Source organism: Vanderwaltozyma polyspora, genomic scaffold (assembly GCF_000150035.1).
Source record: "Vanderwaltozyma polyspora DSM 70294 KpolScaffold448 genomic scaffold, whole genome shotgun sequence".
Taxonomy (NCBI): domain Eukaryota; kingdom Fungi; phylum Ascomycota; class Saccharomycetes; order Saccharomycetales; family Saccharomycetaceae; genus Vanderwaltozyma; species Vanderwaltozyma polyspora.
In genome coordinates, this window is record NW_001834606.1 from 24214 (window position 1) to 48394 (window position 24181).

Consider the following 24181-nt stretch of genomic DNA (forward strand, 5'->3'; position numbering starts at 1 on the left):
GTTTGATAATGTGGTATTTAGAGGTTTAGATTTCAGATACATTTGTCTTTGTTTTGTAGTGAAATCCTGGCACTAACTAATATCAATCAAACAGATTCCAATACATATGCATATACATATACCTACTTGTACGTACACATACACATACACATACACATTTACATAACCACATCTATAGTATACATTAGGTGTAAATATTTATATTTGTATTTATATATATATATTGGTATATATATGGGTATATATGTATATCAGACAACTATTTCAACGTTTCGACTAACTGCGCCTTCTGATGTCTCAATACAGATCTGATATTTATAGAGAAGCTGCAACCTTTCTTGATTTATTATACTAAATAACGCTATATTATATATACTAGAATTACGTGAAACTGGAGCAACTGAAACTCTAGTCTGCTTGATTTCGATATAGATTTTGATTCACCTCCTGGATTTAACTGTTTTTTTTTTATTGCTTAAGAAATCTGGTTGAATAAGAGCACTTTATTTGATCTCAAGTTTTGAAAAATTACAAGCCTACTTTCTTCACAGAGGGAAGTACTTTTGAGATTTCCATCTGGGTCAAGAGAAGATATATATATATATGTACATAGATCCACAATAGGGCTAATTCGTGGCAGATATATTTATTTCGTACTAAATTTGATCTATAAGTGATACTCTTCCCACAATTTTTCATTTAGTGCTGGGTCTCATCGAAAACCACAGCAAGGTCCCTTACTGCACAAGAATTGATATCCAGATACATCCAGATATATAGAAACAGTAATTGATATTACAATTTTATTTGGTGTTTTTCCACAAATCGGTTGCTATCATGCTGGATCAATTTTCAAAGTTAACTATCGATACTGATTTAAGACATGTGGATATGGCCAGTCGAGATCTCCATGATCAGTACCTGAAGACGCCAAGCAGCAGTAATTCAAATCTACATAGAAGCCCTTCGTCTTCTTCACAGTACACCAATATTAATGCTGATTTACAAGCAAGGGTAAAAGCCTTCCAGGAACAAAGAGCCTTGAAGAGGTCTGCAAGTGTTAAAAGTAATAGAAGTATACCAGAATCTTTGGAATCAAGTATTTCTTCTCATAATTTACAAAATAAACAAGTTCCATTCGATTTAAATATGGATACTCAATTTGAAGTGTCTGTAAATGATAGTTCGATGTGTTTGTCACCTCAAAGCAATAAAAGTAGCTTGATAAGTCTAACTGATAGTTATAATTTAGTCAAAGCTGGTGCAAATAATTCAGAATCTTCGATCGATTTCGAACTATCTCCTCATTATACTAGAGAAACAATTGCAACTTTAGAAGATGAAGATAACATAATAGAACCACATATAATGCAGAATATTGTCGCAAAACAATTAAACCCAAGTAGAATTGCCCCCAAAAAGCCTGCTTCAAATCAAGATTCTTTAAAAGAAACAGCCAATTCCCCTATTGACCCCAAAAAACAGCTTCAAAGTTTAAGTGCTAGAAGAGGATTGAAATTACCTTTGGATAAGCTGTCTCTAACATTATTGAATAAATCTTCAACTGGCAACCAAACTCAAGGACAAGATTCTAATTTTCAATTGGCTTCCAATCAAAGTGTTATAAGCCGTAGCAATTTTGTCAATTCAAATGCAAATGTGGGGTCTTCACAAAATGGTATTCAAATCACTTCAACATCTTCATCGAATCTTAAAAAATCAAATGATGAAGATGGATTTAACAAAAATGATTCAACTGTGAAAACAAAATCTAAAACTTTATCTGGTGTCCCTAGTGGTCTATTCGCCAATTTTGCAAAATATATTGACGTTAAATCAGGTTCACTAAATTTTGCTGGTAAACTTTCCTTATCTTCTAAAGGTATTAATTTTAGCAATGGCGGGAGTTCAAATATTTCAATAGATGAGTTGGAATTTTTAGGTGAATTGGGAAATGGTAATTACGGTACGGTGTCCAAGGTTTTACATAAACCAACTAATGTCATCATGGCCGTGAAGGAAGTTAGATTAGAATTAGATGAATCAAAATTCAGACAAATTCTAATGGAATTGGAAGTACTTCACAAATGCAATTCTCCATATATAGTTGATTTCTATGGAGCATTTTTTGTAGAAGGTGCAGTTTATATGTGTATGGAATATATGGATGGTGGTTCATTAGATAAAATTTATGATTCGTCTAAAGAAGTTGGAGGTATTGATGAACCTCAGCTTGCTTATATTACCGAATCCGTAGTAAGAGGGTTAATGGAATTGAAAGATAAACATAACGTAATACACAGGGATGTTAAACCTACAAATATATTATGTTCGGCTTCTCAAGGTACCATAAAGTTATGCGATTTTGGTGTTTCTGGAAATCTTGTGGCATCATTAGCAAAAACAAATATTGGCTGTCAATCTTATATGGCGCCAGAAAGGATAAGGTCTGCTAATCCGGATATGAATACATATAGTGTACAGTCTGATATTTGGTCTTTGGGTTTGAGTATATTAGAGATGGCGCTTGGTAGCTATCCATATCCACCAGAGACCTACGATAACATATTTTCACAATTGAGTGCCATTGTAGATGGCCCACCACCAAATTTACCACAAGATAGATTTAGTAAAGAAGCTCAGGATTTTGTCTCTTTATGTTTACAAAAAGTCCCAGAGAGAAGACCAACATACACATCATTATTAAGACATCCATGGTTAATGAAATACAGGACAGAAAATTATAAAATTTCAAATTATATCTCGGACAGACTTGATAAGAAGAAAAATGATCTAAATGAGATTGATTCTACTAAGCCACAACCGGCTCTCCATAGAGGAGGATTGTAATTATTATCACTATTTTTATTATTATTGTAATCATAATAAAAAGTGAAGAAGATTATATATACATATTCAAAACTACCACTGCATTTCCCAATTTTTTCAAACCAAGAACTATAATATAAGGGAACAAAAATCTGATGAGTTGGGCATCAGCAAACTTGTTCTAATTTAACTACAGTATATCCAAATATTAATGAACTTAGGCATACATGTAACAATTATGTAATATTTTGTTTTTTTTGCTAGATCAATTGTTGTATAGTAGCGATATAATGAAAGGAAAACTTTTTTTATAAATGTATTTATTAAACATGTACTGATTGAGTGAATTTTGTAAAGAAAAGTACGGACTAAAACGGCAGGCAGGAACCATTAAATGCTATTTCGATCCAAATAGTTCAAATATTTCCGTCAAAACAGACAACACCAAAATACTTAGATTGTGTTGAATTAACTCCTGAACACGCAAGAAAATCATTAATAATCTAATTATAAAAATTAAAAATAATTCGTATTAAACTAATTTCCCATTGCTACTGCCATCGCGACTGCAACTGCAACTGCATCTGTTACTGTTGCTACTAACACTAATTGCTATTGTTCGCCGTCAACTAAAAACAAACTTAAAATAATCTTTTTCTACATCTGTCCATCATACATAATAATAGTTATTGTTGTGCATTATATTAATCTAATGCATGAATAAGACTGCTTTTACAATTGCAGTATTAGACGAACCAATTCACAGAGATGTCATTTCTACTCGTAGTCCAAACTATATATCTTCTATCTACATCAAATATTATCTGACCTGACTTCTAAGACATTTTCTCATTCCAAGTAAGATTGAATTTCCTGCATAAGCATGGACTTCCTATCTATAGACTGATCTTATCGTAATTAGATATCCATCTTTCTCTCTTGCTGGATCAATCTCTTATGCTATGCTGTGCTCTGTTCTCCTCCGTTTTGCCTACTTTTTTTTCATTGTCAGTTTCGAAGCGATTGATATCAACTTTCAAATTTGATGTTCGAATAGAACCGTCTCATCGAGAATTTGAAAAATTTAAAGGCTTTATATAAACAGTTTCGAAATGTCAATATCTGATATTTAGGTTATATAGAAGGATGGTATTTATACAAACGTATATACACAATTGTATTATATAAAATTTTCAGTGATAACTTAACTTCTAAATAAAGGTTGATATTAAATCTGTAAGGATTAGATTATATACTTCCTCAGTTTTCTTCAAAATAAAACAAAACTTTTTTTATTCTTACTATTATCTTTTGGGAGCTTTGGCTTTGGCTCTGGCTTTGCTAAGCTATAGATTGAACAATTTTTCAGATACTGTTTCTTAACAGCTTCCATATTGTCGTACTTTATTTAAATTTTGAAATTACCTCTACTCAAATTGTAATCAACCTTTTGAGTTATACATTCGAAGTTAACTTTTGATTGGATTTTCTGATTTATACATAAAGAAATCCGTACTGTCAGATAAGTGTATCACTGCTTATTGCATTTGATAGTTTTTGTTTCGATACACATACAAACACACACATATATATATTCTGGGTTAAAGGGAGCAGTGGTAAAAATTTCATACAGACTCGCAAATTATAAACTAGCTACTCATTTTATTTTATTCCGATTCATTATCTAAGAAACACATTGCAATTTCCCCATTTTTAACAATTGTCTAACCGTTTGAGTCTTATATCCACTACCCAAAATAATCACATACAGACTGTCATTTTTTATTCCATTTTTGCATTCAAAATCATCATATTAATAATTACATTTACTTACAAAATGAAATTACGTCGAATAGTATCAAGAGTACCAACTTTCTCTTCAATTAATGTCAAATATAAGAAGAGCATAGGTCATCGAATTCGTGATAGCATAGATTTTGTTACAACTTATTTCCATCCAGTTAAAAAATATTTATTCCCTAATTTCGTTGCTGTACATTATTTTTACATCATCTCAATGACCATATTGGCTTCAATTTTATTATATCCTGTAAAAAACCATGCATACATTGACATCTTATTTCTAGCAGCAGGTGCCACTACCCAAGGTGGTTTGAACACAGTAGATGTCAATTCATTGACTTTATATCAACAACTTATTATATATATCATTTGTTGTTTATCAACTCCTATTATAATCCACGGTTTCTTAGCATTTGTGAGATTATATTGGTTTGAAAGACATTTTGATGGCATCAGAGTTACTTCTAAGAGAGACTTCAAGATGAGAAGAACAAGAACAATCATCGAAAGACAAATGACGGCGAGAACAATGTCAGCAAGAACTACCTCTATGGGGAGATTCAATACCTCAGATTATATGCATAGATCTTCAAATCGCAATAACAGAAATACCCAGAAAACTGATTTCCAAGCACAACTTTTCAGCGGTAAAATGGTCAATAGGGATGAACAAAATAACATTGGTCACTTCGATAATTTAGCTAATGAAACCCCCAATGAAAATAGCGATATCCAGTTAAATAGATCTTCTGCAAGCATAAATACTGCTCCTGAAGATGAGAAATACAGTGGAGCTCATGAGACGAGCTTGATGTTTAAGGAACCAACAAGAGAAAGAAGAAATGGTCTAAAGCCTGAAAGATTTGTTGGTCGTAGAAAATCAACCGATATCACACCCGCTGATATGTATCGTTCAATCTCAATTTTACAAGATAGACACAAGGTAGAACGTCAGGAGGATGATTCAGGTCCTGCCCTGGTAATCAAGGCCCCCACTTACGATGATAGTGATGATCAATCATCTGATAATATTGAGTCTCCATCTGATAGGTACAGCCACGCAAAAGATAACAACAAACCTGCTAATGGTGAGATTAAATTAAATAAAGTTAATAGTCCTGAGCCAGATGGCTATTCAAATACTATTAATCATGACAATAATCGAAATCGTTCTACGGGTTTTGATTCTCATCCTATTTCTACAAGTTCAGAAGAAGTGAGTTCCCTGAACTCGGATGATACGATAGAGTCGCATGACAGTTATGATGATTCCAGCAGTTCCGGAGACAACCATTCTGTAAATTCAGAAGTTAATTATGATAGCCGTGTCGAAAATCCAGATTCATCACTTGACTCAGAGTTTGAAGAAGAAAGTGAAGGTGAAATTAGAAATTTAAGTAGAAGAAATACACAGGGCAACATTGAAAATAATGACCATCCTCATAACAATGGACCTTCCATCCAATTTAATTTAGTTTCGCCTCCTAGGAAAAGGAGAACTACACAGTCATTTGAAACAAGACCTCAACCAATTAAGAGAAGTAGTTCAAATTTTCTAAAATCTTTCAGGAAAAAAAATAAATTCAAGGAGAAGCTAAGGCAAAGAAGAGCCAGTGTTCACGATCCACAGTTCCTTTACGATGATAGTTTTCCAGAACACAAAGCAAACGTAAACAATAGCCAGCATTCTAATGAAGATTATTATTCCGAGAATGAAGATGAAAGACGTAGCCTACACGATATTCCTAATCTAGAGAAAACACCTGTGAATTTGAAGAGAGCGACAACCAACACATCCAATAGAGGGGAATTTAATGAAATGAATCCGCTTGAAAGATCAAAAACATTTGATGTTGCTTCACCTAGTGACCTAGATAAATTGACACAATCACCAGAATTCCAAAAGCTTGTATATAAGAATTGGAAAGAAAACAATAAAAAAAGGCGTGGTATGAGAAATATTCAATGGAACAATAACATTTTCGAGAATGATAGGCCAGAATTACGCCATTTCAAATCAGTTGACACTAATGATGGAAATATTTATAATAATATTCACTTTGGAAACCCTAATCATATAAATGAACACAATTCGAGATATATTAGCAGACAAGATACTAATTTAGGGCAAAATTATGAAGCTTCAATAAATAATAATGATGAAGAAGACATCGGTAACTACCATTTGCATTTTGATCATGATTTTAACTTGGCATACCCTTCACACAGTTTATCAAGAACTATGAGCACTAATTATCTATCATGGCAACCTACTATTGGTCGTAATTCCACATTTGTTGGTCTGAATAGATCTCAAAAAAACGAATTAGGTGGTGTTGAATATAGAGCAATCAAGTTATTATGTTTAATTTTATTAGTCTATTACGTTGGTTTCCATGTTATGGCCTTTATATTCTTCTTACCTTGGGTTCTACATAAACATGAATACAAAGTTATAGTTAGAGGTGACGGTGTTTCACCAACTTGGTGGGGGTTTTTTACAGCTATGAGTGCCTTTAATGATTTGGGGCTAACTCTAACCCCAGATTCAATGTCTTCTTTTAAAGGAGCCGTTTTCCCATTAACTGTAATGATTTGGTTTATTATTATCGGTAACACTGGTTTCCCAGTGTTATTGAGATTTATTATTTGGGTTTTGTTCAAACTATCTCCTGATCTGTCATCAATGAAAGAAAGCTTAGGATTTCTGCTTGATCATCCACGTCGTTGTTTCACGTTGTTATTTCCTAGCGGGGCAACTTTATGGCTACTGGTAACTTTGATTGCCTTGAATTCTACAGATTTAGTTCTTTTTGTTATATTTGACTTCAATTCAAGTGTAGTTGAGATGTTAACAAAGGGACGTAGGGTTCTAGTGGGTTTATTTCAGGGTGTTTGTACCAGAACTGCCGGTTTTTCAGTTATTGACTTAAGTTTACTCCATCCTTCAATCCAGGTCTCATACATGTTAATGATGTATGTGTCTGTTTTACCATTGGCAATTTCCATCAGAAGAACCAATGTTTATGAAGAACAGTCCTTAGGTATTTATGGATCTGAAGGGAATAGTCCTGATGTAGATGGTAATGACGATGAAAATAGTGACAGTGACAGTGACAGTGATAGTGATAGTGCTAGTGATAGTGAAAGCGAAAGCGATCCTGATTTATCACCACGAAGCAAAAGAATAAGAAAGAAGAAGAGAGCTAAAAAGAAGAAAGCTAAAAAGAAGAGAGCTAAAATGAAGAAGAAGGCCAGAAAGAAACCATCTGCAAAATCATTTATTGGAGCCCATTTAAGAAGACAATTATCATTTGATTTATGGTTCTTGTTTTTAGGGTTATTTATAATTTGTATTTGTGAAGGTGGTAAGATCCGAGACCGTACAAAGCCAGACTTTAACGTTTTCTCAATTTTATTTGAACTTGTAAGTGCATATGGTACAGTCGGTTTATCGTTGGGTTATCCAGGTACTAATCAATCCTTTTCAGGACAATTTACTACAATTTCAAAGTTGGTTATTATTGCAATGTTAATTAGAGGAAGAAATAGAGGCCTTCCATATAGTGTCGATAGAGCTATCATTTTACCAAGTGAAAGACTAGATAACATGGATCATATACAAGAGTTAGAAAACAAAAGAAATGCTGATAATGATGTTTCAAGTGGCAGTGATCCAGTTACCTTATATTTGAAGAAAAGAATTCGCCGTGTCTTTAAAGGTATCAGAAGAGTCAAGGATTCTATCCAGACTGTAGAAGAACCATTGGTTCACAAGGCAGCTGAGCAATTCAGTAATTCCGAAGGCCACGAGATGCAGGATATGGGCAATGAACAATATAAATATACTTCAAAAGATTATGATCATCTATCTGTTCATAAAAAATTCGGTCCTGACAATTCAAGTGTTGAGCAAGAAGAAGAAGAACTCAATGAATCAACACCTAGAAATGACATGGAATACGGAGAAGTAGACCCTTCGTTATTGAGAAGGAGATCGCATTAGGGTGGATATCGAACCTACCTTCAAAATAAATATATACACACATATGTATAAGAAAAGATTTATTGCCGCAGTTAATTGTTTGGTGGTTGTTGTCTACAAACTTAAGGCAAATTAAATAATAGCATGTAACATTTAGCATACAAAATAAACAATAAGCATTATAAATTTATTTAAGTAAATATTTAAATTTTAAAGTTCCCTTTTACCAAAACACCTATAATGGAGGATACAGACGGTGTATGTATCTATTTTAAAGATGAACGTTGCAAGATTTATTGGAAGTGTCAGAAATTAAAAAATTGAAAATTAAAAAAAGAAAATGGTACAATAATCTCTATTGCATTGAAAATGACGTTGTTCACTAAGAATGTTTCTCTATTGGAAATCTGTTTCATATTTATCTAATCATGTCATCATTGAATATAGAAATTCATCGTTGCACATGGCTCTAAGTGAAGGAATGATATAAATAAATATGCTTAAGACTATGAAATAATTTGTTTAACATACTGTGAATTTGGTAGCGAGATACCATAGTAAATAGCTATTCAAAGTACGGCTGCTGTGGTAGTTCCTTGGGATAACTCTAAAGTGTAACTATAAATAAGATATACATGTAATGGGAAAAGTATATAAGCAATCAGTGAACTTTTCAACCCAATTACTCATTAACGGTCAAGTTAAGATTGCAATGGCCACTTACTCACACTATTCTATTTGTTATGTTCCAAAAATGACCTAATTACTTTTATTATAATTTTTTAACATTAACAGTTTGTAGGTATAGTTGATGAATATTTGTCCTAATTTGTCCTACCTTCAAGATAAGTTTGGTCTAGATCTCTGAATAGATTTCAAAAATATATTGTTCTAACAAACCATCTTACAACAATCCGACGGCTTTCCGACGGCATTCGATGAAAAATTTTCACTTACCATTTAGAATTTCATAAAAATTGTGACAAATATTTCAAAAATCTAATGGAGAAAAGCAGGTAGAAACAACAAGATGATGACATTTGTTTCCCCTAGAGAAACCATCATATATGGCATTAAAAAGAAATTGGAACCACTTTTCTTTTGTTTTTCTTGGTAATATGGTAAATATTTACCATCAAGAAAGTGAATTTGTCATAATTTTTGATAGTCTTCTACTAATGTTTCCTCGACCCATCTGTATCGGCTATATCTTCACCACCTTACCAATCAACTCTCTGAACCATCTAGTATACTACACGATACTATTATTGTTCTTCAATGACTTGTTGGGCCAGCGTAGCGTACCTTTCTGTCTCTTTGCAGTTCTCTTTCTTTAGACAGACTGACTCTGTTGCTACTATTAGTCGGAATCTATTCTCAAACTATTAGCAATCAATACACTCTAATAAATACCACACTACATAGCACTGCAAAAAGGAAATAAATGTCAAAGTTTTAAGGCAAGGTTCTTCCTATCGTTTTACTCTTGCAAGACTGCTATTATTACTGGAAAAAATATAGAATAAGAAATAGGAGATATTTCTTTTTGACTTAGAATTGATCTAACGACCTAATCTTGTCCATACTCTTTTTTTCACATCTGCTTAGATTATTCAGCTCATTATTCTCATCTTGACTGAATGATTAATCTACTACATTAGATTGAGCCTAAGAGTACTAATAATAATTTTTTTTTTTTTTTTTAGATGGTTAAAAATTGGCTTTGATCTTTTAAAAAGTATAAATATCAAGTAGATTTCCTGTTAATTATTATGGGTACCTCAGTCATCGTCAAATTATTTTTCAAAATCCATTTGCTTTCTGTTCGATTAATATATTTACTATATTTTATCTTTTGGTATGTTGTTTTAGATTCAAAGTTAAAAGATAAGTATGTTTTTACCATACCAATTTTCTTTTCTAGTTCTTGGTATCTAATATGTTCTTGTAATGTATTTTCTCTTGAAGTAATTTTGAATATTTTTTATTTGATTCAAAGATAAACCAGCAGCCAGATAGACGACATCCCAGTTTACGTGTATATATTTGTCTATTACCAATACAATTACCAATTTAAAAAGTCCCCCAAACATATTATTTTTATTTTAATTAGCATTATTGTATTGTATTAGCCAATTATTACATTGAATACAAAAACTTTTACTTATATATATCTATTGCATTTTTTAAAATCTTATTATAAGTGCAAGATAAGTATGTATGCCTACAGTTGAGTTAAAACAGTTGCTGTTTTAACTTTATATTTTAATTTTTAATCTACAAAAGTGAACTTTGGACCAATTCTAAATGTTTTAATCAAATATGCACCAGTCCATATCCATAATCTTTGTATTTCTATTATGGAAGATAGAAAGGTTAATGGATAGTAAACGATGGATTGAAAAAACTATCTATAATGATGACTATTGGAATTATCACGTGATTCTGATATATAGAAGTCAAAATTTCAAGATAGAAGAAATATCACCGTTTCGAACTTAAATTGATGTAAAATTCAACTCCACGAGAGATATTTTGCAAGGCACAGCTTAAAATATTACCTAATTTAGGCCAAAACTACTTCACAGAGGAAATTGATTGTGTCATCTAGCAGTATCAAGTTTAGTTTTTGGTCTAGTGCAAAAAATTAAAAATAAGAAGTCCCTTCCCCTTCCCTTTTTTTTCATGAACGTTGTGCTAACTCTATTATAAATAATATATCATTATTCATTTCGCTACAGAACTCTATTATAGAAATCAACTGTGTTTGCTAATCAAGTATATTATCCAGACTAAGCATTCAACAATTAATTATTAATATATTCAAAAATCAAAAATCAAAAATCTTCCATCGAGATCCAATTTCAAATACTAAGGAATATTTAAGAAAAGAGCCAAATAAAATCTAATAGTCCCTAATTTCATTATCTTTTCATTAAATATAAAAAACTCCCAAAAAGATACAATATAAAATTTCATAAACTAAAGGAAGTTTTGTTATTTACTCAAGAAGAACTACAACAAAAATTTTCAATAGAACATAATAATCCAAAATGATGATTTCTGATATTACTCCAACTGCTCCTGTTACCCCTCCAATGGATTCTACTGGTGACCGTTTGATCTCCTTAGAATTGAAAGATGGTACAGTCTTACAAGGTTACTCATTTGGTGCCGAAAAACCAATTGCTGGTGAATTGGTCTTTCAAACTGGTATGGTTGGTTATCCAGAATCAATTACTGATCCCTCTTATGAAGGTCAAATTTTAGTGATTACATATCCTTTGGTTGGTAACTACGGTGTCCCAGATCGTAACTTAATGGATGAATTCGTTGAAAATTTACCTAGATATTTTGAAAGTAACAGAATCCATGTATCTGGTTTAGTTATCTCTCATTATACTGAAGAATATTCTCACTGGTTAGCAACCTCCTCTTTGTCTAAATGGTTGAAGGATGAGGGTATCCCAGCTGTTTATGGTATCGATACTAGATCTTTAACTAAACATTTAAGAAACTTTGGTTCTATGTTAGGTAGATTGGCTTTCCAAAACCCAAATGCCTCTTATGATGAAGCTACTTCTGCTAACTGGCACGCACACTTTGATATCCCTGAATGGAGCGATCCAAATGTTATCAACTTAGTTGAAAAGGTTTCCACTAAGGAACCAAAATTATATACCCCTCCAACCGATAACAAGTCTGTCAACATTCAGAGAGGTCCAGACGGTAAGATCTTAAGAATTTTGGCTATCGATGTCGGTATGAAATATAACCAAATCCGTTGTTTCATTAAACGTGGTGTCGAACTAAAGGTCGTTCCATGGAATTATGACTTCACCAACGAAGAATATGATGGTTTATTTATTTCTAATGGTCCAGGTGATCCATCTGTCTTGACTAATGTTTCAAGCAAGTTATCTGCTGTCATCAAATCCAAGAAAACGCCAATATTTGGTATTTGTTTGGGTCATCAATTGCTGGCTCGTGCTTCAGGTGCTTCCACCATGAAACTAAAGTTTGGTAACCGTGGTCACAATATCCCATGTACTTCCACTACTAGTGGTAGATGTTACATCACTTCCCAAAATCATGGTTTTGCTGTCGATGTCGATACCTTGCAAGATGGATGGAAAGCTTTGTTTACAAACGCTAATGACGGTTCCAATGAAGGTATGTACCATACTTCATTACCTTATTTCTCTGTCCAATTCCACCCTGAATCAACTCCCGGTCCAAGAGACACTGAATTCTTATTTGATGTTTTCATTCAATCTGTTAAAGAATTCAAGGAATCTGGTGTTTTGAAACAAGTCCAATTCCCAGGTGGTGATATTATTGAAAACCAAAATGCTCATCCAAGAGTTGAAGCCAAGAAGGTCTTAGTTTTAGGTTCTGGTGGTTTATCTATCGGTCAAGCTGGTGAATTTGATTACTCCGGTTCTCAAGCCATCAAAGCTTTAAAAGAAGAAGGTATTTATACCATTTTGATTAACCCAAATATTGCTACTATTCAAACTTCTAAAGGTTTGGCTGATAAAGTTTACTTCTTGCCAGTCACTGCTGAATTTGTCCGTAAGGTTATTTTACATGAACGTCCGGATGCTATCTATGTCACCTTTGGTGGTCAAACTGCTTTGTCAGTTGGTATTGAAATGAAAGATGAATTTGAAGCTCTTGGTGTTAAGGTTTTAGGTACTCCAATTGATACCATTATTACAACTGAGGATCGTGAATTATTTGCTAACGCTATTGATGAAATCAATGAAAAGTGTGCTAAGTCCCACGCTGCTTCTTCTGTCGAAGAAGCTGTAACTGCGGCAAATGACATTGGCTATCCAGTTATTGTTCGTGCTGCTTTTGCTTTAGGTGGTTTAGGTTCTGGTTTTGCCAATAATGAAAAAGAGTTAATTGATCTATGTAATGTTGCTTTTGCATCTTCTCCACAAGTTTTGGTTGAAAGATCAATGAAAGGCTGGAAAGAAGTTGAATATGAAGTTGTTCGTGATGCTTTTGACAACTGTATCACTGTCTGTAATATGGAAAATTTTGATCCTTTAGGTATTCATACTGGTGATTCGATAGTTGTTGCCCCATCTCAAACTTTATCTGACGAAGATTACAATATGTTAAGAACTACAGCCGTTAATGTTATTAGACATCTGGGTGTGGTTGGTGAATGTAATATTCAATATGCACTAAACCCATTTTCTAAGGAATATTGTATCATTGAAGTTAACGCTCGTTTGTCCCGTTCCTCTGCCTTGGCTTCCAAAGCTACCGGCTATCCATTGGCATATACTGCTGCTAAATTAGGTTTAAACATTCCTTTGAATGAAGTCAAGAACTCTGTTACAAAATCTACTTGTGCTTGTTTTGAACCTTCTTTAGATTATTGTGTTGTTAAAATGCCACGTTGGGATTTAAAGAAATTCAGCAGAGTTTCTACTGAATTATCCTCTTCTATGAAATCTGTTGGTGAAGTTATGAGTGTTGGCAGAACCTTTGAAGAAGCAATTCAAAAAGCTATCAGATCAACTGAATACGCTAACACTGGTTTTAACGAAACAGAATTAGAAATTGATATTGATTACGAATTGAATAACCCATCAGACTTACGTGTTTTTGCTATTGCTAATGCATTCTCCAAATTTGGCTATTCTGTTGATAAGGTTTGGGAAATGACCAAGATTGATAAATGGTTCTTGAACAAATTATACGATTTAATCAAATTTGGTAATAAGATGACTGAATTTGGTTCCAAGGAGTCTTTACCTCCAATTGTTTTGAAGCAAGCTAAACAATTAGGATTTGATGATAGACAAATTGCCAAATTTTTGGATTCCAATGAAGTTGCCATCCGTCGTTTAAGAAAAGAATATGGCATTACTCCTTTTGTTAAACAAATTGATACTGTTGCTGCAGAATTCCCTGCCCACACTAACTATTTGTATATGACTTACAATGCCTCTTCTCATGATTTGACCTTCAACGATAATGGTGTAATGGTTTTAGGTTCTGGTGTCTACCGTATTGGTTCATCTGTTGAATTCGATTGGTGTGCTGTTACTGCTGTAAGAACTTTGAGGGCAAACAACATCAAAACTATTATGGTCAACTATAACCCAGAAACAGTTTCAACTGATTATGACGAAGCCGACAGATTATATTTTGAAACCATTAACTTAGAAAGAGTTTTGGATATATATGAAATTGAATCTTCTGATGGTGTTATTGTTTCTATGGGTGGTCAAACTTCAAATAACATTGCTATGAGTTTGCATCGTGAGAATGTTAAGATTTTGGGTACATCCCCAGAGATGATTGATTCAGCTGAAAACCGTTACAAATTCTCCCGTATGTTGGATCAAATAGAAGTTGATCAACCAGCTTGGAAAGAATTAACTTCTTTAAGTGAAGCGGAAGATTTTGCTCAAAAGGTTGGCTTCCCAGTTCTGGTTCGTCCATCTTATGTCTTATCAGGTGCTGCCATGAATACTGTATATTCTAAGGATGATTTAGAATCTTACTTAAACCAAGCTGTCCAAGTTTCTCGCGAATACCCTGTTGTTATCACTAAATATATCGAAAACGCTAAAGAAATTGAAATGGACGCAGTTGCTAGAAATGGTGAATTGATTATGCATGTTGTCTCTGAACATGTTGAAAATGCTGGTGTCCACTCTGGTGATGCCACCTTAGTTGTTCCACCACAAGATTTGGATCCAGAAACTGTTCAAAGAATTGTTGTTGCTACTGCTAAAATCGGTAAGGCATTGAAAATTACTGGTCCTTACAATATTCAATTCATTGCTAAGGATAATGAAATTAAAGTTATTGAATGTAACGTTCGTGCTTCACGTTCCTTCCCATTTATTTCTAAGGTTGTTGGTGTTAACTTAATTGAAATGGCTACCAAAGCTATTATGGGTTTACCAATCACCCCATACCCCGTTGAAAAGTTACCTGATGACTATGTTGCTATTAAGGTTCCACAATTCTCTTTCCCACGTTTGGCTGGTGCTGATCCAGTTTTAGGTGTTGAAATGGCTTCTACTGGTGAAGTTGCCTCTTTTGGTCACTCTAAGTACGAAGCGTACTTGAAAGCATTATTGTCTACCGGTTTCAAGTTTCCAAAGAAAAACATTTTACTATCTATAGGTTCATACAAAGAAAAACAGGAATTGCTACCTTCGGTCAAAAAATTATATCAAATGGGTTACAAATTATTTGCAACTGCTGGTACAGCTGATTTTATTTCAGAACACAATATTCCAGTCCAATACTTGGAAGTCTTAAGTGAAGAAGACGAGAAATCTGAATACTCGTTAACCCAACATTTGGCTAATAATAAGATTGATTTGTATATCAACTTGCCTTCTGCTAACAGATATCGTCGTCCAGCATCATATGTTTCTAAAGGTTATAAAACACGTCGTATGGCCGTTGATTATTCGGTACCATTAGTTACAAACGTTAAATGTGCTAAGCTATTAATTGAAGCATTATCCAGAAATTTGAACTTGGAAGTTTCTGAGCGTGATTCACAAACTTCCCATAGAACTATTACCTTACCTGGGTTGATTGATATTGCTGCCTTTGTTCCAAACATTTCAAATGTTATCAAGGGTCCAGCTGAATTGAAAGAAGCATCAAGAGTTGCTTTGGAAGCAGGTTTCGTACATTGCCAATTAATGTCCAGAGCTTTAAGATCTCCAATTGTTACTGATGCCATTTCACTAAAAGCTGCATACTCTACTGCAACAGATTCATCATACACCAACTATTCTTTTACTGTATCTGGAACTAGTAATAACCCAGATTATGTTGCCGAAACATCTAAGGATGTCACTGCCTTGTTTTTGCCTTTCCATGAATTAAAGAGCAAATTTTCTATTGTTTCCGATTTACTAAAGAATTGGCCAATTGACAAGCAAGTTATTGCTGAAGCCAAGACTTCTGAATTGGCATCAATCTTATTATTGGCATCTTTGCAAAACAGACCTATCCATATTACTGGTGTTTCCAACAAAGAAGATTTATCATTGATTATGACTGTCAAAGAAAAGGATACCAGAGTTACTTGTGACGTTAATATCCATTCCTTGTTTGTTTCTCAAGATGATTTCCCAGAATCTCGTATTTTACCAACTATTGAGGATCAAGAATTCTTCTGGAAAAATTTGGATGCCATTGATGCTTTCTCCATTGGTTCTTTACCTGATGCTGTTGCTCAAGTTACAGGCAATAAGATTTCAGTTGGTTTAGGTGTCAAGGACACTTTACCATTATTGTTGTCTGCAGTCGATGCAGGTAGATTAACTATCGAAGATATCGTTGAAAAGTTACATGACAATCCAATTAAGATTTTCAAGTTACCACAACAAGATGCCTTGGTTGAAGTTGATATGGATTATCCATTTAAGCACACAAAAAGATGGTCTCCTTATATGAAGGGTGGATTGAATGGTGGTGTTGAACGTGTTATTATCAATGGTGAAACCGTTGTTTTAAGCGGTGAACTTGTCGCTACGGAATTAAGAGGTGACTGTATTAGCACTGTTGCCCCAGCTCAAATTGTTAGTGTTCCTCCTGAGATTCCTCTACCTAAGACTGGTACCTTCAACAAGAGATTCTCGTTTTCCAGTGAAAGACACTCTATCAGCGGTAATGAAGCCGTTGAAGAAGTATTCGATCAACCTTTGGAACAAAAGTTAATGTCATCTAGACCACCTAGAGAATTAATTGCCCCTGGTGCAATCCAAACTTTAATCCGTGGTAACAATCCATTTAAGGGTAGAAATATCTTATCCATTAAGCAGTTCAAGCGTTCTGATTTCCACGCTTTGTTCTCTGTCGCACAAGAGTTGAGGGCTGCTGTAGAAAGAGAAGGTATTCTTGACTTAATGAAAAGCAAGATTATAACCACTATATTTTATGAACCATCTACGCGTACCTCTTCTTCCTTTATTGCTGCTATGGAACGTTTAGGTGGTAGAACTGTTAATATTAATCCATCTGTATCATCTGTTAAAAAGGGTGAAACATTACAAGATACTATTAGAACTTTAGCTTGTTATACTGACGCAATTGTTATGCGTCACCCAGATGAAATGTCTGTTCACACTGCTGCTAAATATTCTCCAGTTCCAATTATCAATGGTGGTAATGGTTCTCGTGAACACCCTACTCAAGCATTCTTAGATTTGTTTACTATTCGTGAAGAATTAGGTACTGTCAATGGTATCACTGTCACATTTATGGGTGACTTGAAGAATGGTAGAACCGTTCATTCCTTGTGTAGATTGTTGCAACATTATCAAGTTACCATTAACTTGGTTTCTCCAAAGGAATTACGTATGCCAAACGCTCTGTTAAAGGAATTACAAGACGCAGGTATGTTGGGTGAAGAAAGTGAAATGTTAACTCCGGAAATTATTTCTCATTCTGATGTTTTGTACTGTACTAGGGTCCAAGAAGAAAGATTCGAAGACAAGGCTGAATATCAACGTCTAAAGGATGTTTACATAGTCGATAACAAGATTCTGTCTCATGCTAAACAAAATATGGCAGTCATGCATCCATTACCTCGTGTTAATGAAATTAAAGAAGAAGTCGATTACGATCATCGTGCTGCCTACTTCAGAGAAATGAAATATGGTTTGTATGTCAGAATGGCCTTATTAGCAATGGTTCTAGGTGTTGACCAATAAATGCATTACTAGTGTAACACAATAAAAAGGAATTTCTTAATATCTCATTGAATTTAATTCAAATTTGCTTCTGTTTTTGGGACTTTCGGAGACTTATTTCTATTAAATGGTAGGGGTATTTTAATTGGAGACTAATCTATACTTCAATACTTTTTATTATCAGTTTTTTTCTTCTTATTCGTTTTGTTTCATTTTTATCTAATTGTAGCTTATATTGTAAAATCAATAATATGTTTATAAACGTACCATATTTTTCATAATCATCATTTAATTAATTAATTTTATTATAGAATTTAAATATATTGCATTTGTTATTTTACTTTTACCTCTATCTTTATTTCATCAGTTTATCTAGTAGATGTGATCTTTACAAATATCTAAAATTCAGATATCGCTGTGTTAATAACGGCGCTATCAGCTTCATATGTTCACTACTCATTTTATAAAATAAGTAGTCCAATAAAGTTAATGAACTTTAAGATATCTTGACATTTTGTTATAACCTTAAAAAATAGTAAGATATAGAATTGAAAGTCCCACAAAACACTGATAATCAGGTATCTGTGTACCTATTATTGTTATACGATGCTTCTTTCATTGGTAAGATGCAGCACTAAAAGACAATGGGCAATTTCTTCTACTGGAATTAGGTTGCTATCTATTTCAAGTCCATTTCTATCAACTGGATCCAGTAATTCTGATTTTCTTATGAATCTTTCTGGATCAACAAGGTCATCAAAACATAATAATTTACATAATAACGATAGGACCCCTATCAACAAATATAAAAGTAATCATGGGCCAAAGAAAGTACATTCAAATTATCAATTGGAAACTAAGATACAACCTAAAAAAATGCACCAGTCTACCAAATTCAAGAAATTTTCAATAAAATGGACCACAGGATCTGAAAGAGCTCAGAAAGCAGCTAACGAAGTTTTTCAAAAGATACTGGGGTTAAGTCCAAATGGTGTTATTAAAGCTTTAAATTTAGAAACAAATGAGATTGAAACCTCTTCGATATTTCAATTTGCTAAAGGTATTGATTTAGATAGACATGGATTTATTATAGCAAATGTTGAAAGAACGACAGATCACAAGAAGATTCCCTTAGTCAAGCTGATAGAGGCTAGAGTGGCTTTAAGGAGATATTCTGATAAAGTTGCAGACAGGAAACAAAAAGAACTAATAGATTTGGGTGTTATCAAATCATCAAAAAAGTACGATAATGAAAAGGAAAAAGTAGGTATAAAGCATATCAGAGTTTCTTGGAAGATTAAAGAAACTGATTTAGCAAAGCAGAAAACTAATGAAATACAATCTGCCTTGAAGAAGGGACATAAATTATGCATATATCTCGATGATAAAACACGTACCAACACTGATTGGGTCGATGATTTCACTATTCCTGCTGAAAACTCTAATAAAAAAATATCCAAAAGGGAGAAATTGAACAGAACTGCCATTTTGGACGCTGTCAAGAGTCTATTAGAAGAAGAAGATACATTTCTATCTTTCGAAGGAAATATAGAAAACAGAATGCTAATTAAAAGCACTCCCAAGACATTATCAACAAGTAAAAACAAAGAAGCCTTAGATGAGAAAAAGGTCTTAAAAGAACAAAAAAAGCAAGAGAGGAGAGAGAAGTTACGCCTAAGAACTGAGAAGAAACAGGACACCGTCACATAATGAATGTCACTTTTTGATCTTGACCACCAAAATTAAGTTAATGAACAACACTCCACGATTAAAAAAACTAAACATTTCTTAAATTACTTTTTAATATAAATTCATAATAATCAAACTAAATATTCACCTTGTTAATAGTTATTATATCAAGTATTTACCAAATTTATTTCACTTACATATTTAATGACATCATTTCAATTCTTAATGGAGGACATCCCATCGGATTTTAATATTTTAAATCCTGTAACGTAAATATTTAAGAAACATCTGATTTAAATAGTAGGAACCAAAATGCAATATAGTGTAGATCAATCATTATTAAATGCTTCGATTTGAGAGGTATGGATAACGAGAATGTACGGTTACCTATATTTTGGGAACAACTTTGTATAATATCGTCGTTGATTTCAATAGGGATTTCAGTTTATGGAATAATAAATCATATATTGCAGTATAGAAAACCAATTGAACAAAGGCTGGTAATAAGGATATTGATAATAGTTCCTCTTTTCAGCATTACATGTCTTATTGCAACTTTATATCCTAGATTTGCTCAACTGTATACTGATCCCATAAGGGAGGTTTATGAAGCTTTTACTATATTTGCATTTTTTTCACTATTAATTCTGCTATTAGGAGGTGAAAGACACATTGTTACACAATTGACATTACATCATGGTCCAGTAAAACATCCTGTTTATATTCTAAGAAAAATTTTACCTGATCTGGATCTTTCAGATCCAAGTGATTTATTATTAGTGAAACGAGGTGTAATGCAATACGTTTGGTTTAAACCAATCTATTGCTTGTGTACATTATTATTGGAAATTTGGAGTTTCCCCAAGTTGAAATTTATTCTAATTCTAATTTATAATGCATCAGTGACTACTTCTTTATATAGCTTAGCATTGTTTTGGAAGTGCTTAGCACATGAATTGATACCATTTAACCCATGGCCTAAATTCTTATGCGTGAAATTAATTATATTTGCATCATACTGGCAGGGAATTATATTACAGTTACTAGTATATTTTGGGATTTTGAATAATGGTAATAGTGGGTATCAAGCTTATGTTCTCCAAAATGCTATACTTTGCATTGAAATGATATTTTTTTCTTTGTTTCATTTAATTGCCTTTCCATGGAAACCTTATTCCCCCAAAGCAATGCCTTCAAGTGCAAAAATGAAACCATTATATGCAATAAGGGACTGTTTTGGGAGCTATGATGTATTATGGGACTTTATGCATGCATTTTTCTTTGGATCCTCTTATTACACATACAGAAATTTCGAAACTCATAATGTTGAAAGCTCCCTTATATCTAATATGAACGCATATTCAAGATTAAGACAACTAGAACGTGGAATAAGGTTCAAAAATAATGGTACTGATAAGTATTGGGTTAACGAATATGGTAGTATCCCAAATTCTCAAAGCAATTCAATAGATACCATTGGAAACAATAATTTGAATACAGATGATCTGGAAAGCGGGAATAATTCATTCGAAGATGACATATCAATCGGATGGGATGATTCTTTAGGGACTCAAAGCTTTATACCTGAAGATCCCAATTATCCAGTAATTTGGGATGTAGATGGCTATAGGTATTCAAATAATATACACACCATTAGAGCAATTATAGATGGAAAGCACGATCAACAAGATAACATTGTTGCTAATTTTTGAAAGAGAATAGATATAGAATAATTTGAATTATTAATTAATATGAAGTGAATGTATATGTATATACTATATATTAATTATAAAAATCACATTTATGTAGATATATGCAAGTCAATTAACTTCTTCAATAGAGATTGAATTCATTTAATTTTAGGTTTCGTTAAAAAATCTTATTATCTATATCACAAGCAGATATATTTGTCTCTTTATTTACTTGGAATTCATGGAGAAATATATTTGTTTTATCGACAGTACTAAAATAACAATGATAATAATCACACAATTAGGAAATGTTTAGCACATTCGTATGATGTCCATGAAATGGCGGTAGCCGGCATATTAGCAACGACTCTTGGCTTTAAACCTCTTAGGAAACCACCCCAGCCGTGCACTTGATAAATGGCTTTGGCAGCTTTAGTGAAAGTGTCAGCCTTCTTCATTATGTCTAATGAAACGGACTCACTACCTCTAACTTGCAAGACAGTTTTGATACAATCCAAAGGAGTAGTCAAAGCTGCACAAGTTGCACCACTTAACCCACCACATATACAATGTATTAATGGGTTATAATTGTTTGAAGGATTAAAGATCTTAGTCGAAGATTCATATATGACAAAATTCAATGATACAAATGGTATATTCATTGCTATTGTAGTTGGGTATGAATAGTAAAAAGCTCGTAGACCTTCCTTTTTATAAATGTTTTTTGTAACGTTCCAAGTAGAAGTTTTACTACTCAATTGCATACGTTGCTTAATTGTGTCGAATGGATTCATTAATGCATCAGCAGCAATAGTAGCAGTGGCACCACTAATAGCTGTTTTCAATGGTTGATGAGTATGCATATCTTCTGGTGTAATTAACCTTGCCTTCATTAATTCATAAGTACCAAAATAAACGGCATGAGCAGGGCCTGCACCTAAAATCATTGATTGTACACCTTTCCATAATGCCATGGAACCTTCTGTCGTTGTAATTTTAGAAATTTCCTTTATCATATTTTTAGGAACAGAGCCTGATGTTTGCGATTGTACTCTTGTTTTCAATGCATCGATTGGGAACATAACTAAATGTTCCATAATACCAGCGAATGCACCAGCTAATAATTGAGATGGCAAGGATGCATTTTCTGGTAAAGCTTCATAATCAATTTCTTCTGTACCAGACATTATTTATGAATTGAAATTTCAAAGCGATGGGATAGTAGATAGTGTAATGTATTGAAATATTAACCTTTGATAGCTTTGAAGTGAAACCGAATTGATATTATTTTATGAAAGTATGCTTTATAAATGGTTCAAAAAATAATTTTCTATAGATGGGTATAGGGTTCACCTTACGAATATTGGATGCAAGGATAATAGTAAAAAAATCAAAAATCAAAAATCAAAAGTGAAAATCAAAAAAATTTCTATAGAGCGACAATTAAAGACTATAATGATGCCAATAAAATGAAATGAAATGAAATAATCTATAAGAACAAGTAAAATTAAATAATTAAAATCTTCCTAAAATAAAATATCAAACACAAATTCTTGAAGTAGAATTGTAAAATGGATATTATATAAAGTTAATGGATAAACCTTGGAAATGATGATGAGTTTCTATCCTTTAATGGAATAATGATCTTTAATTGATTGAATAAAAAGGTCTATTAGATTACTTTCCAGTATTATTTTATTTTCACAATACAATAATGAAAGATGAAATAGCAATTAATATTAATGTACAATTGAGTGATGATAAACGACAGAGAATCTGGATAATGGATAATTTCTCTAATCTGATTGAATTAAATTATTCCCTCGTTGATTTCAATTATATTAGAACTGTTATCTCTTCCTAATAAGTGAACAGTGCTGAAAAAAAAAATCTGATGTTAAAGGTGAACTTCTAAATTCAACTTGAAATTTTAGCTGTAATTTGTACTGAACAGTTTCTTTTCTTGCCAATTTTTCGAAATTTCGAATCGAAATTAAAATTCTCAAATTGTGAAAAAATTACTTAAAGCGGTGCTATTACTGGATTAGGTAATAATGCTCACTAAACGAGTAATGATCACGTGGACTGATATTTTTACTATTGTTTTATATTTTTTTCTCTATGGCACTATCCGTAATCTCTACAGCACCTTAAATTGATCAGATGATAAACGTAAAGTAATGATAAATGCTTCTAGTTGATAAAGATATCAATATGATGTTAATTTCTATTTGAAGCTCTTTACACTGTTATGAATTCAATATTCTTGACCATTTATCTCTATTTAAAAGAGGGAATTGGCTCCTAATTGAGGTCTTATTTGTGAGGTTTGGCTAAAGGGTTAACAAAATTTCCCTAGGCGTTTGATTTGTAGTTAATCAATTGGAATTATATTACAATGCCCGGAAAGAAATTTCAAAAAATGGGGAATATTAACTTAAGTTCTAGATCTTTAGAATGACCATGAGGGTGCCTGATTAATAAGGGATTGA

General features: G+C 32.9%; 6 protein-coding genes across 6 annotated transcripts; 5 read left to right on the forward strand and 1 right to left on the reverse strand.

Moving 5' to 3' along the window:
- Positions 1 to 837: 837 nt before the first annotated feature.
- On the forward strand, positions 838 to 2850 carry Kpol_448p13 (uncharacterized protein; the record flags this gene model as incomplete). Its single annotated transcript, XM_001643133.1, has 1 exon — positions 838 to 2850. One exon carries the CDS (start codon positions 838 to 840, stop codon positions 2848 to 2850), a length of 2013 nt encoding a protein of 670 aa, XP_001643183.1.
- Positions 2851 to 4666: 1816 nt separating this feature from the next.
- TRK1 (Trk1p) lies at positions 4667 to 8638 on the forward strand (the record flags this gene model as incomplete). The annotated part of the gene is made up of 1 exon (XM_001643134.1): positions 4667 to 8638. One exon carries the CDS (start codon positions 4667 to 4669, stop codon positions 8636 to 8638), a length of 3972 nt encoding a protein of 1323 aa, XP_001643184.1.
- A 3032-nt stretch (positions 8639 to 11670) lies between these two features.
- URA2 (bifunctional carbamoylphosphate synthetase/aspartate transcarbamylase) lies at positions 11671 to 18330 on the forward strand (the record flags this gene model as incomplete). The annotated part of the gene is made up of 1 exon (XM_001643135.1): positions 11671 to 18330. The coding sequence occupies one exon, from the start codon at positions 11671 to 11673 to the stop codon at positions 18328 to 18330; it is 6660 nt and encodes a 2219-aa protein (XP_001643185.1).
- A 585-nt stretch (positions 18331 to 18915) lies between these two features.
- Positions 18916 to 20019, forward strand: AIM23 (Aim23p; the record flags this gene model as incomplete). Its single annotated transcript, XM_001643136.1, has 1 exon — positions 18916 to 20019. One exon carries the CDS (start codon positions 18916 to 18918, stop codon positions 20017 to 20019), a length of 1104 nt encoding a protein of 367 aa, XP_001643186.1.
- Positions 20020 to 20360: 341 nt separating this feature from the next.
- On the forward strand, positions 20361 to 21710 carry HFL1 (Hfl1p; the record flags this gene model as incomplete). The annotated part of the gene is made up of 1 exon (XM_001643137.1): positions 20361 to 21710. One exon carries the CDS (start codon positions 20361 to 20363, stop codon positions 21708 to 21710), a length of 1350 nt encoding a protein of 449 aa, XP_001643187.1.
- Positions 21711 to 21982: 272 nt separating this feature from the next.
- Positions 21983 to 22876, reverse strand: Kpol_448p18 (uncharacterized protein; the record flags this gene model as incomplete). Its single annotated transcript, XM_001643138.1, has 1 exon — positions 21983 to 22876. The coding sequence occupies one exon, from the start codon at positions 22874 to 22876 to the stop codon at positions 21983 to 21985; it is 894 nt and encodes a 297-aa protein (XP_001643188.1).
- Between the last annotated feature and the right edge of the window lie 1305 nt (positions 22877 to 24181).